This window comes from Bactrocera tryoni, chromosome 2 (assembly GCF_016617805.1).
Source record: "Bactrocera tryoni isolate S06 chromosome 2, CSIRO_BtryS06_freeze2, whole genome shotgun sequence".
Lineage (NCBI taxonomy): Eukaryota > Metazoa > Arthropoda > Insecta > Diptera > Tephritidae > Bactrocera > Bactrocera tryoni.
This window is the reverse complement of record NC_052500.1, coordinates 4,719,649-4,733,788: the sequence shown is the minus strand read 5'-3', so window position 1 is coordinate 4,733,788 and position 14,140 is coordinate 4,719,649. Positions and strand designations below refer to the sequence as shown.

General features: G+C 39.7%; 2 protein-coding genes across 3 annotated transcripts in view; both read right to left on the bottom strand.

Moving 5' to 3' along the window:
• Positions 1-14,140, bottom strand: part of LOC120767903 (trans-1,2-dihydrobenzene-1,2-diol dehydrogenase) — a 240,011-nt gene that overhangs the window by 124,464 nt on the left and 101,407 nt on the right. The window lies entirely within an intron of this gene.
• LOC120767604 (protein snail) lies at positions 2,667-4,040 on the bottom strand. Its single transcript, XM_040093753.1, has one exon. The coding sequence runs from the start codon at positions 4,038-4,040 to the stop codon at positions 2,667-2,669; it is 1,374 nt and encodes a 457-aa protein (XP_039949687.1).

Below are 14,140 nucleotides of genomic sequence, written 5' to 3'. Positions count from 1 at the left end.
AATTAAAATTTTGAAATATTTTGTCGAATACTTTTGGAACACAATTTTTTTCAAAATCGTGTATTTTTATATTCTCTTTTATATAATTTTCCTCAAACTCACTCAATTATTGAATTTTATATTATAATCCAACATCGTTCTTTATACAATCCCTTCTTTCCACAATCCTTACTCCTTTATTCTACCAAAGCCACTTAAACCATATTGTCTACTTGAAAGGCTCACTGCACCAACGCAGAATTGCACCTTTCACTTTCACCTTCACCTGCGAACACATCCTCTATTTGTGTAGGTGCCTTTCGCTTTTCCCCTCCAGCACACAAATCCATCATTCAACCACAACTCAACACTTTACATTCACTCTGATGAGGATCACAAAAGCCTTTACTCCGCCGTGCACATGCACTCCTTTGCTTAAGCATACAAACATCTACTATGTATGAGCGCATGCGCATTTGGCTACTGTAAGGAAAAATCCTTTCAAATTCTAGGTTTATATGTACATATGTATGAGTGCGTACGTGCGCACATTTCCTGTATTCGGCACATTGCAATGCAATGCAATCCTTTTTCCCTGTTTGCCACCGCTGATACTTGTATGAATATTGTATTAATTTTTCTTTAAAAGCAAAAAATGTTTACACAAAGACTTCGGCATGCCGCAGAAGACGATTTGTTAAATAAAAATCTTAAATATATATTTACCATATAGATGAGTGTGTGGCATTAGTTACGGATATTGTGCACTCGCTTGTTCTATATTGGCGCAAGAGCAGGTGCTGCTCACGGTAGTGATTTCAAATATTTGCTTTGATTGCAAAGGGTTTAAGCGAGTAGTGTGGGTTTAATGGCATCATCTATACTCTTATATAGACATAAGCACATATTTAAAATTTTTACGAATTTTAACATTTTTAAAGAATTGTCATACTCAGTGATAGTCAAGCGGCAGAAATCAAATCAGCTATGGTACTGGAGTGTACAAAAGTGATTAACAGGGTTTCCACCGAAAAATATATCTTACAAGCGTGGATTCCTGAGCATAGAGCAATCAGTGGAACTGAGCTAGCCAATCTCCAGGCGAAAGAAGCTGCGGCAAGCACACACTGTACGAGAGGAGCTTCAGAAAGGTGAAATGGCTAGTAAAAGTCGACACTGGCATTTGAAAAGTTGAATCCGATGAGAGAACACATCCGTCATGCTTTAAGAGAGAGACTTATCACTTGTAAAAATACTCTACCTCTCGGACTGATGACTCTCGAAAAGCTTAGTGGCTTCCAACGTTGCTAACTGTACTTCGTTGAAAACATATTTGTCACAATGGATGAGGTGAGGTTCAAAGTCCACTTGTTCGGTATTCAGAAAGATATTGGGATCAAGCCAAGTCAATTGAAAGTACGGACTTATGGGAGATTTCTTGTATTAATTTGAAGTGAGGATAATTCATTTGAAGTGGGATTCCATGAATCGGTACATAGGTGGGTTTCGAATTTAGGAAGCCTTTAATAAAATACATGTTTTTTAAGGGCCTACCGCAATCTACACTTATTCATAAAATATTCTTAAAATGAAAAAAAGATTTACATAAATTTAGACCTCAGATAATGGTGAAGTCCTTTTTTAAAACTGTTATGAATAATAATTAGTGTAAAAGTATACTCGTAGTATGTCTGGATATGAAACTTTGGTCCTTTGATGTTAATTCTAGATCTCTCTTCAGTCAACTTTCGAACCTAAAATATCAAAGGTTTACTGCTAAGTAAGAAATTCATCGAAGTTTCACACCCTACAGACATAACTAGTCTCAAATTCAGGACTATTGATAAATATTGTATGACGTATTCAGGCTACATTGCGGGATTGCGTTTCAGAATCCTTGTTAGTATTTAGTGGACTACATTTTGTAGGCTTTTAACAAGTAGAATCGTGTACGATGTTCAAAATCTCCCAATTCCCATACCGACTTTGATAGTAAAATAAGAAGAGATATTATTTATAGTTTCTTTGAGTATTGTATTTAAGTTTAGTGTCCTCCATTTCGTAAAAATAACATAAGATTAGGTAACTTAATAAAATATTCCAACAGTTTTTATAGTTTTTTCATACAAAAACACTTAATTAATTTCCATTCATTATATAATAATTAGAGTCTAAGCTTCCGTGAGGGTTTTCATAAGAGCTAATTTGGTTGAGTGCTGTCGCTGTGTATGGGCTGGTGAAAATGCACCAGCTAAACATAAAAATTTGCAAAAATTATACGAAAATTCTTAAAACTAAAAATATAGTATCTTCAAGAAAAAAATCGAAATTCCAGTATAATTTTTTCAAAAAATTAAAAAAAATGGCAAGCAAGTAATAAAATACTAATTGAAATCATAAAATTTTCTTCCGTCTTCAACTAAAAATGATTTCATTGAAACAAAAACGACTAGAACTTAGAAAACATAAACTCCTGCTGTAACAACCGCTTACATAGTTGCAACAATAAATTGTTGTAATTTACACTAAAATCTAATAAAAAATAAACTGAATTCCTTTAAGTATAAATACTGAATATGTCAACGCACTGTTTACGCAACGCTACTGGCACTTGGTTTTCGTTTCTGGTCAAGCTTCACTGACATCGACTGACATCGGCGCAAAGGCCACGCTCCTGCGGCACTAGTCTACGCAATTGTAATGGTGCAATTGGAGCTAGTGTGCTTGTTGAGCAGCGACATGCGCGAGAAGGATTTGTGGCAGACCTTGCAGGCGTACTTCTTCACCTCCACATGGGTCTGCTGGTGGGCGCGCAAGTTGGAGCGATCGGCAAAGGAGCGCGGGCAGTCGCTGCAGTGGAAGGGCTTCTCGCCGGTGTGTGTGCGTATGTGACCCTGCAGCAGCCATGGACGCGAGAAGGCCTTACCGCAGATGGGGCACTTGCAGGGCAAAGTATGTGTGCGTATGTGCATCTTCAAGGCGCCAATTGTGGTGTAGAGCTTGCCACATTCGTGGCAGGAATGCTGCTTCTTATCCTGATTGCACTCGGCGGCCGGGCAATGGAATTGCTGATGTTTCGACAGACCAATAACAGTCGAGTACATTTTATTACATTTGTCGCATTTGTAACGGTAACTGGCAGCCTTGTTAGCGGCTGTGGCGGCTTGCGCCTCACTACTCGTTGCACACTTCGTTGATTTGGTGTTCAAACTAAAGCTGGACAACGGTTCGTTTTGATGATGCATTAGCGCCGGCAATGGTATATCATTGCGTAGACTCAGATCCTCTGGCTCGGAGCCTGCTTCCGAAGCGGGACTGGATGGTGGTGTCATTTGATGATATGAGTACACCGAACGTGGTGAGGTGGCTATCGAGGAGGCTGGCGAAGGAAAAATCGCGTTCAAATTGCCGCCATTGGATGGCTGGTAGGCGCTCCAAAGCGCAGTCATTGGCGCAGCGCCACCAGCGGCTAGCATGAAGGCGGATTTGTAGTTCGTCGAGTTTGTAGTATAACCGCTGGTAGCGGCTGTCAAGCCACGCAAATGTATTGCGACCGCTGGTGCGGTTTGCTGTTGCAATTGTTGATAATAGTCCGATTCGTAGTCTGAGGTGTAGGGTTCAACGGGTGACATCAACGCCGAACAAGTACCCAACTCGACGGAGTGTTGCGAGTGGATCGAGTGTGTTGGCGAGTTGGCACGTTGTTGATAGGCTTTGGTGAAGGACTCATCGTACGCATTTGCTTCGTAACCGTCCTTCGAGAGGTTCAGCACGTATTCGCGTTTTGCTGGCACGATATAATTCTCAAAGTTGTCGGTGGCTTTGCGTTTCAGCGAAAGATCTTGCGGCTGCTCGTCAGCCAAAAGTTCGTACTCAGCAACTGGCTGTGGCTCGTGCTTGATCATGCTGGCTGTGGCGAAAGCAGCGGCTGCGGCGTAATATTGCATGGGATCTCTGACCGTGACTGTTGCTGTTTCTGCTTCAGTTTCGGTTGTATCCTCGTAAACGATGGGCCGTTTCTTGAGCGGACAGCTCTTGTACTTTGTTGCTGTAGTGGCCATTATGTTATTTTGGGTTTTCCGGGATTTTCGCAAAATTATTTTCGAACTTAAAATCGTTCATAAACTTTTAGTTTATTTTTTTATGTGTTCTTTTGTCTTTCTTAAGGTCTTTTTCACAAACTCTATTGCGCACTTATTTATTTATTGCTTGCTTCTTCTGCTCACTCAACTCTAACACATACACAAAAACACTGTGGATGTTGTTGTAGATCTTTAGCGAAGTTTTGAACTGAATTCTAATTGTGTTTTCCGTTTCTTTTTTTGGTGTTCTACACTCTGCGAGCACTGCTGCTATTATGACAGGTTCGACAACGGGCACGGTCTTTTATACATTATCAGAGTCAGTCTCGGTGAACTCAGAGTTTTTCGGATTCAACTCAATTGATTGCCACGGCCACGGCCAGCGTATATGGTTGTTGTTGGTGGTGGTGGTTGTTCTTCTCTGTTGACCGAAGAAAATACTAAACGAAAACACATTTTACCACACAACCATGCACACACACACACGGCATAAAAACTCCAAAATCACTCGGGTAGTTCCTCAAATGGTTTGTCGGTTGTTGTTGTTGTCACGGCTGCTGCTGCCGCCACTGCTGCTATTAACAATTCAAAACAATAATAGTTCTGCGCTGCCTTCCCCTCGTCATTTGGTATTTCCATACGCTCAGCTGCAGAAAATGTCGCCGCAGTCGTGCCTAGTGCCTTAGCTCGTACTACGCGACACACTCATACATAGGCGTTTACACGTGGCCATTCATTGGGAAATTACGTACACACGGAATCCCTTAATGCATGCGTAGACGACGTCAGACAGCCAGCATGCTAGTCACCACCGCGTAGACAGCATCGTGCAACGCTCTATAACTTTTGTGTGTGTGTGTATATGTGTGAGTTTGAGCATTTTACAGACGCGCCAGCTGAGTTTGAGTCATACTTTTCACACACACATACATATATACATAGAAATATTGAGTGAAATGCGTTTGTTTACCAATAAGCAACCCTCCGATCTACACTACCAATCGGCTAACTATCGCTACCACCTTTGCGAACAGCTCAAACGATCGTGCGGTGGTTAACCCGCATTCGTTAGGCATGCCAATTGCCTAGCGTACATTTGTATATTCCAAAATGTTCAGGACACACGCATATTGGCTCTAAGTGTTTGCCTGCTCTTGCAGATCAGTGATCCTGCCTCGCGAAAACTGAAGCAATTTCCATCCTATAGAGGAAGCTCAGTTACTATTCTTATTATGAGAAATGCAGCGATTTTCCGAGAATCCAACTTCACGAAGATCCATCTCTCTTACAGTCCCCAAACTACATGTTTGAGACCTCCAAATCGATCGTTTGATCGCGTAGTTTAGTCATGTGCCATACAAGTAGTCATACAATACACACAACTTGGCTCCAATTTATTGCCAACTTATGTAGATCACTGATCCTGCCAATAACTCACGGGAAGCCTCTCATTTTCCAACCATTACACACACATACGCACACCTGAGCTGCGATCGTTTGTGTGGTGTGAAATTTAGGCATTACCGCAACACCTTCTTCGCATCAGTGTTCGCCTGTGTTTATGCCTCCCATGTGTGTCATGCGAGGCACAAAGTATCTACACATGTATATATGTATCGTAACGGCATACGATCGATCGATTGATCGTCTGATCTCATATTTTTCGTTGACACATTTTCATCTCCATTACACACGTTGACTGCTGGCTGTAATAACTTGTCAAAAATGTGTCCCCCGAGTGCGTTGATTGGCGTGAAAGTAGAAAGTGATCCAGCGGCATCTGCTTGGGGCTCCCCAAGTGATCGCGACAACAATTTTCATACAACCAAACTCCAAAATATGGATTTCTATGTACGACACTATGAGGGGGCTACAGTAATTGTGTTTGTTGTTGCATGCAATACATACATGTTAATATATTTATAGGCGAGAATCCCCCTCGGCAGGTATGTCAATTTCCCACTTCAGAAAAATACTCAAAAAGCCATTCCGCTTCCATTGCGTTCCGCATACTCTTGTAATTGTAGTTTTCTATTTATTTTTTCCCCTTACTCCACATTAAACGTGCAACATTTATACACGACTCGCCTCATTCGAATAAGAATTTGCTGGACACGCACAAACACACACAGACGTGTTACAAAAACACAGACACTTTCACGTATTACCTTCACACACACACTTGCATCTGTTTTGACGTCGTTTTGGGGTTGCTTCCAGTGCTATATGCCCGCTGCTTATTCCAATTGCTGCCACAAAACGCTGCACTCATACGATGATGCAACTATCGGTGCAGTCGCTTGAGTGATTCCGCGCTGCCCTCGTCAATTCCTTATTGCATTTTGAACGTCATTCTACAGCAGTCGCTGCACCTCAAAAGTGTTGTCATGCAACATCTGTTTTAAATGAGCTGAGCATTTTCGTGTCCACGGAAAGTTTCCGAATTTTTGGTGGGAAAGTATGAATGTGCTATATTTGTATGTGGTATGCATATGTGTGCGTGTGTGTGTTAAGTTTTTATGGAAGTTTTCGTTAATCAACTGCTTTGCGTGCCTTCTTCCGGATGCCAATTTTTTAATTTTTTAAAGGAGTTAATGATTTTGTGTTCTTCTGACTCCCTTTCTAGAAGGCAGAACTTGTTTCTTTGACAATTTTGCGAAAGATGTTTGCTTGTAGAACATTTTTCAAGTGTTTGGACAACAATAGCTTCAAGCAAGGGAATAGACTTTGATTTTATTCGTTAGTTCGGTTTCGGTGTCAAATTTTGTTATTTGGTTTGATTTTAACATCTCCTCCTTCTTCTTGGCAGACCCTTTATATGTACGTTATATACTGATACAAAATTTTTATTATATTCCGACCATATTTTGTATGAAATATTCGAGCTGCGGCCGCCAATCTTCCATTATACTTGACATATTACTCAATAATGAAGACACGTTGCTCTATTGTTTAGCAAAATTCCTCTTTTTATTCAACCTTGTTCCCTTCAAGGTTGATCTACTGACAAAAGCGACTCTCCAACTTTTCGATACCTATTTTGTATAGAATATTTGTCCTTTGTGAAAAATAGACCTCATTTCGGCGATCACCTCTTCATTCGACGAAAATTTCTTCACAGCGGGCATTCTTTCAAAATCTGAGGACAGGAACTAGTCGCTTGGGGCCAGATCTAGAGAATACGGTAAATGCGAAAACAATTCGAAACCGAATTCATGGATCTTTGCCATCGTTTTTAGTAACCGTGTGACGCGGTGTATGGGCTTGGTGAAACAGCACTCTTCTTTTGAAATGTGAGAGTATGAGACTTTAATACGCAGTTTGTAACACCTAGGAGAAAAGGTAAGAGCTCCTCGATTTAGCCATTTTTGTCTAGCTGTAGGTCTGTGTATACGCGAACTAGTCTCTCAGTTTTTGAGATATCAATCTGAAATTTTGCACACGTACTTTTCCCTAGAGGAAACTGCTCGTTTGTGGGAACTGCCGCTATCGGATCACTAAGGCATACAGCTGCCATTCAAACTGAACAATCGCAACGAAGTGTTCCCCGACAGCCGGTTCTACGCACCGGAATTGACCCGGATTTTATCCGGCCAAGGGCTGCTTTTTAGCGATCTAACTCGGATCGGTGAGTATTGAGCTAAGGGTTTGCATAGCATACTTTTTCGTTAGCCGAGATATATTTACGAAATTTGACATGGGTTATGGTTTCAGGCAGTATAGCAACTGCAACTGGACGACCGAAATTAAGTTCTTTTAAAAGATCGTTTGTATTTTTGAAGGGTATAATTAGCTGTAGTTGTAAATTTTATAACTCACTAAGAACTATTATCATGTTTGTTGTTTTATCTACATATTTATTGAAAAAATTTAATATTATAGAATTTATTATTATTTAATTTTTTTTCCTGAATAATTCCCGGCAATGATTGCACTAATATTAAAGAACTATAGCAAATGATCGCTGTTCCTATCCAAAGTTCGGATAACAATAAACTCACCTAAAACAACCAAAAATCCATGCAAACATGTACTCCAGATTTTACGCATATAGTTTGTCAAAAAAGTCTTGCGGTATTTTCGCTAGTTGGCGCTGAAAGCGCGTAGTTTTAGTTTTATTCGTCGCATCGGGTCATGCTATATCTTTTTGGAAAGCCTATTTCACGCGCTAACACGTGTTTGATTGATTGTCGTTTCTTTGTCGTTCGTGAGTTATAGCGTCGCAAACATGGAGCAAAATAAAGAGAAAATACGGCATATTTTACAGTACTACTACGAAAAGGCAAAAATGCATCTCAAGCCGCCAATAAAATTTGTGCAGTTTATGGACCCGATACAGTTTCCATTTGCACCGCACAACGATGGTTTCAACGTTTTCGTTCTGGTGTAGAGGTGGTCGAAGATGCGCCACGGTCCGGAAGGCCTGCCGTCGAAAATTGCGATAAAATCGCTCAATTGGTCGAAAGAGATCGGTCAAGAGCTAGGCATGAGCCATCAAAAATTCATTTCAGTTTCAATAAAAAAAAATTCAATAAAAATAACGCAAGACTTTTTTGACAACCCATTATATTGACTCAAAAAAGGGAGTTATATTTTATTACACTTTTTATTTGACTCTTTTAATAATTTTTCTGGAAGAAAGAACTGTTTACATAATTGTTTTGTTTTTTTTTTTATTATGATAAAATGGCTATCTACTCAATATTAGTATTTAAGGACATTCACTTGCCGGAGGACGCTGCTCCCTCTAAAACAAGCCGTAAAATTTTAAAATGAATAATATTATGGGGTTTCCCAGTGTTAGTGTTTTCGTAGAGTTTTTAAGATATGAATACCTGCTTTAAATTTACTATTCAATACAGTAAATTTGTCATGATTTAACATGTCTCTATCGTTATGATGTCGAGACAAAAATGAAGTTAAACCGCTTACAGGGAATGTTTGAGGTTTTTTAAAGTGTCTTTTTTAAAGACTATCACTTTTCATAGATAGAAAGAAAAGATAATCAAGAAATCGCCTTAAAATAAAACTCATTACAGCGTGACTAAATGAAAAATACGACCTCACTTTAAAACTAACTTCTAATTTTGCTGGGATGGTTAATTATTCAATATTTTTAGGGGTTACATGGGTTTACCGGTTTCAAAAAATCGAACTCTTTTCTTAATAAATTCTACAACACCTTTAGAATACGTTCTTGAGACTTGTGCACTAGAAGCTAGCTAGGCTAAGTGCGCCGTCTTTAAACGTGTTTCTCTCCAAACTCTGTTTTTGAAGTCGGTTAGCAAGATTTCATGAGAACTACACAACCGATCTTCACAAAATAGAGATACAATTCTTAAAAACTCGAACGAAAGATTTTTTTTTCAAATACAACTATTTGAAAAAAAATGTTTTCCACTCAAATTTTCATTTTATTGTAAAAATAATTGCCAAAAATCCAACTTCCAGTTCTTTTCTCTTGTCCAAGTTCTAAGTTAAGTATTTTTTTCACTTTAGATGATTCAGTAAAGAGTTGTCCTGCCAACGCGGGTTCATCATTTTTCCGAGAGATCCAAAAATTTCAAAATTTCTTTGTTAATAGTGTTTGTATGTAAAAACAAAAAAATCTAATAAAGTATTTGATTCTTTATATAACAGAAAAATTAAAAAAAAAATAGTTTTTTTAAAGAGGAAAACCAAAAATGTAAAGGAAAATGTAAGCCAAAATATTTGTTTTACAAAGAGCTGTCAATTTGGGGCTATGTTTTGCCAGAAACCTTTTTCTATCTCTATCTCTTCTAAATGTAAGATGCGATTCTAAGTCAAGGTCACAATTTCAGAAGAATCTGCCAGAAGAAATTTAACATTTGTTTATGAACAATGCAACCTTCGTCTTAACTTGTTTCTCAATTAAGAACATCTTTAAGTAACCGACTTATTTCTCGGAATTACAAACTTTGCACAATTCTTTAATATTTTCGTATCCACCAACCAAAAAACAATAAAAATATTTTCACTGACGTACACACCCGCTCACACATTACAGAAATAAATTGAATCGCAAAGTCATTTGTATTCAATAAATTTTTTTCCCACATTGAACAAAGACACTGTTCTATTAGGGGGCGTGCCATAATCAAACAAATTTCCCATTTCCATATCCAGGTCTACAAATGTAAAACGGTGCCACAAGTTGCCAAATGTCAGTGAAGATTTTCCAAATTGACCAAAAATCCAAGAAATCCATAAAATTTGAAAATATACGCGCATACATGCATACATACATACATTCATACATACATACATACATCCATACATAACAGCACACGTGAGTCATACACATGTGATGCAGCAATACGAGCTGCATAAAATATGTTTGTACGATCATAATTGCTCAAACATATTGCACTATGATAAAAATACGGGCAATGACAAAAATCCAGCAGAACGCGGAATTCCTTCCACACAAGTCATTGCAGTCGCCAGCCGCCTGCCAGATATGCAGACAGATCGCCAGCCAGCCATCCAGCCAGGCAAATCGGACAAAAACATTAAAAGCCTGCAACCAGCCAGGAAATTTCCTCTCAAACTGGGAAAATGAGACAAGCGCGGGCAGTTAGTAGACCCGAGTTTGAAGGAGGGAAAACCACGGAAGAGCAAAGTATGAAGCGAGCCTGCGCGCAAGCATACATGTGCAACAGCAACAAGCGCAAGTCGCTGACTAAGTAAATAGCCACTAACGGAATAATCAAATTACGCGGTCAACGCAATAAATACAAAGGCAAACAAAATGTGCACAAAGCAAACACTTGTCTTGGCGAAAGCCCCGAGAAAAAACAGTGAAACGCGAAAATACCACGCAATGAATTTTCCCACAGAGCGCGCCGAGCGGCAGGTCGCGACGGTGTGGAAAATCCGTGCGCGCTAGTCATAACATAGTCTAGCGCGGCAGACAAAGCGCTTAAGCTAATATTTACGCGGATATTAAGCAAATTAATAAGCGCGGACGCCTGCGTGTCCTTTTGTTCGGACGCGCTCAGGAAAAAAGGTCAGTGGAGCGCGCGGCGACAAGTGTCTGACGACGGTCGATATTAGTCGCGTAAACCCAGTCTGCTTTACCTGCTTAATGGCTGTTATTAGCGTTAGAGCGCGGGATTTTCGCTGACGGGCGCGGAGCATGCGGTACTCGCTTCATTCAAAAAAACAGCATCTCCGCTGAGTCATGAGCGTGGCAGTGTGTATAATTGAGTGAATGTTGAGTTGAAATTTTTGCAAACATTGTTGTTGCTGCTGGTGTGGTAGCAGTGATTGCGGCAGGTGTGCAACTCATATTTTCACACATATAACACTGCGTTGGTATGTATGCGTCTGCGCGCGCACCATTGACCCAGTCAGCGCACACTTTTTTGCCAGCGTTTACGGTATTTGACACTTGAATAGCGACTGACATCAGCGCTGACTGTGCCAAACAATAGGGTTCGTCCTATTTTTGCACCTTGCCTCATGCCATTGTTGCAGGCGAAGTGTGCGCAGCATTACAAAAACAAGTATGCGTCTTATGAATTTGCTCGCTTATATACCTATATACATATGTATGTGTGTCTGTAAGCGTTCCTGGTCGTACGTGCGGTAGCATAAAAAATAAGATCTGAAATAAAAATTGCACACACTCAGCTCACCGGTGTTCCACAAGCGGCTTGAGGGCAAACGCTCTGCATAGACACAAGCAAGCACACACACACATATGGTATGTTGTTTTTGCGAATACTTCGTCTTTGCTTCGGGCGCATACCGTTTTCAATAGCTTCGAGACATTGCGCCCGGTGTCAGTAACCACCGCACCTTGCCAACAGCTAAGACACCACCATCACCAATACTAACACCAACATCACTACATATATCTCCCTGCTCGCACATGCGCTCGAATAACGGCCCTTCTTCGGCTTCTTTGCCAAACTCACACACCCATACATATATACATATGTATGTATGTAGTTCTATGCCATCATCGTCAACGTACGAAATCGATCAGCCGACAGCCATCAGCCGCTCGAGGCACAATACCAGCACATATTATATACGATGTGTGATGTCGTTGACAATGGGCGATTCTGATTATGCTGCCCCACCTTTCTCGCATGTTAACAAGCCGTTTATGCAGCTGCACAGTGGGCGCAAGGCAATCAAAATTTTTTTAGAAAGGAACAGAAAATAAAAAAAAAATATTTTGATCAAAAATTTCGGACCATAACTAAGTGGCAAAGATACAGGAGGTCCAGTAAAACTAAATATAGCTCCACACCTATTAATGTTTACGAAATTCTCAAAATCTTAGCATACTTTTTAGCGCGGAGATAATTTTATAAGTATCGGCTATATTTTCCTACTAAAAGCGACGCTTTTCTTCTGGTAGATTTGAAACTGTATTCCAATATAGTTCGAAATTAAGAGATTCCAGGAAGTTTTATGACAAAAGATTAACAGAACTTATTTATGGTTTCTTAGTATGGATGTAACGAAAAGCAAGATAATCACTGAAGGGGGAAACAGGTATAACATTCAAAAAAGGAGAGAAGTGCGAAGAGAAGATATGTATATTGGGTAGTCGTAAAAGTCTTTTCGTATTTCTAATCAAACTTGAACTTTTACATATATAATTAATTAACCAAATATGTACCATTTTGGTCGACCACTTTTTGCCATTTTTCCGCTAGAGATATTATTCCATCAGTGTAAAACTTTTCTGGTTTCTCGGCGATAAACTGCGGCAAATAATTTCCCCAGGCTTCACTTGAAGCCAACTTTATTCCATTAAGGGAGTTCTTCATTGACAGAAACAAATGGTAGTCCGATGGAGCAAGGTCAGAGCTATATGGTGAATGCATCAAAACTTCCCAGCTAAGCTTTCCAGTTTTTGCCGTGTCATAAAAGATGTCTGTGGTCTAGTGTTGTCCTGATGGAAGACGAAGCCCTTTCTGTTGATAGTTTCTTGCCGTTTTTTTCGATTGCTCGCTTCAATCTCATCAGTTGTTGACAGTAAAATGTAGAATCAATCGTCCGACCGGGCTGAAGCAGCTCTTAATGGATGATTCCTTTCCAATCCCACCAAACACTCAGCGTAACCTTTCATGGTGTCAATGCTGGCTATGTGACCATTTGTTGAGATTCACCACGCTTGGACCATAATCTTTTTCGCACATTATTGTCGTATTTGATCCACTTTTCGTCTCCTGTTACCATTCGCTTCAGAAATGGTTCGATTTCATTTCGTTTCAGCAAAGAATCGCAGATGTTAATTCGGTCCATTAAATTTTTCACAGACAATTCATGTGGTACCCAAATATCGAGCTTCTTTTTGTAGCCAGCCTTTTTTAAATAGTTCAAAACTGTTTGATGATAAATGTTAAGTTCCTTAGCGATGCCTTGGCTGCTTATGTGATGGTCCTGGTCATTCTTTTCCAAAATTTCATCGACTTTTTCAACGATTGATCGACCAGAGCGAGGTGCATCTTTCACATCGAAACTCTTTCATTTGACGAAATATCTTCACGGAATCACAATAATACTATCTTTGAACAAATTGTACAGATTGGCATAGCATATAGCTGTCATACAAACTAAACGATCGGAGTCCAGTTCTTGTAAGAAACCTTTTGCATTTCAGAAGGGAAAATTAATATTTGTTCTTATAAATTTCCCAAAACCACTGTATTCGTCCCACTGTGCAGCTGCACGAGTGCCGAACAACAATCATGTCAATTCAACAAAATCACGCTATTTTTTCAGTGTTATTATTTTTGCCTTTGCTGCCTTTTAGCTCGAGGACAAAAGCATCCTGCCGGCTACGGTTCCTTTACAACAAAAACAATGCGCAGAAGGATCAATACAATTAATTTTTTGCTTCCTTTTTATTGCTGAAAGAAGAAAAATCACTGCCACGGGCCGGTGCAGCATTATCAATAGGAGATTGGAAGAAGTTGAAAGAAAGACCACAATAGCAACAACAACAAGAGGAGGATAAGAAGAGCACAGGACATTATGACATAACGTTAACGCTCCAAACAAACAACAACCACCGCAGCAATAAATAAATAAAT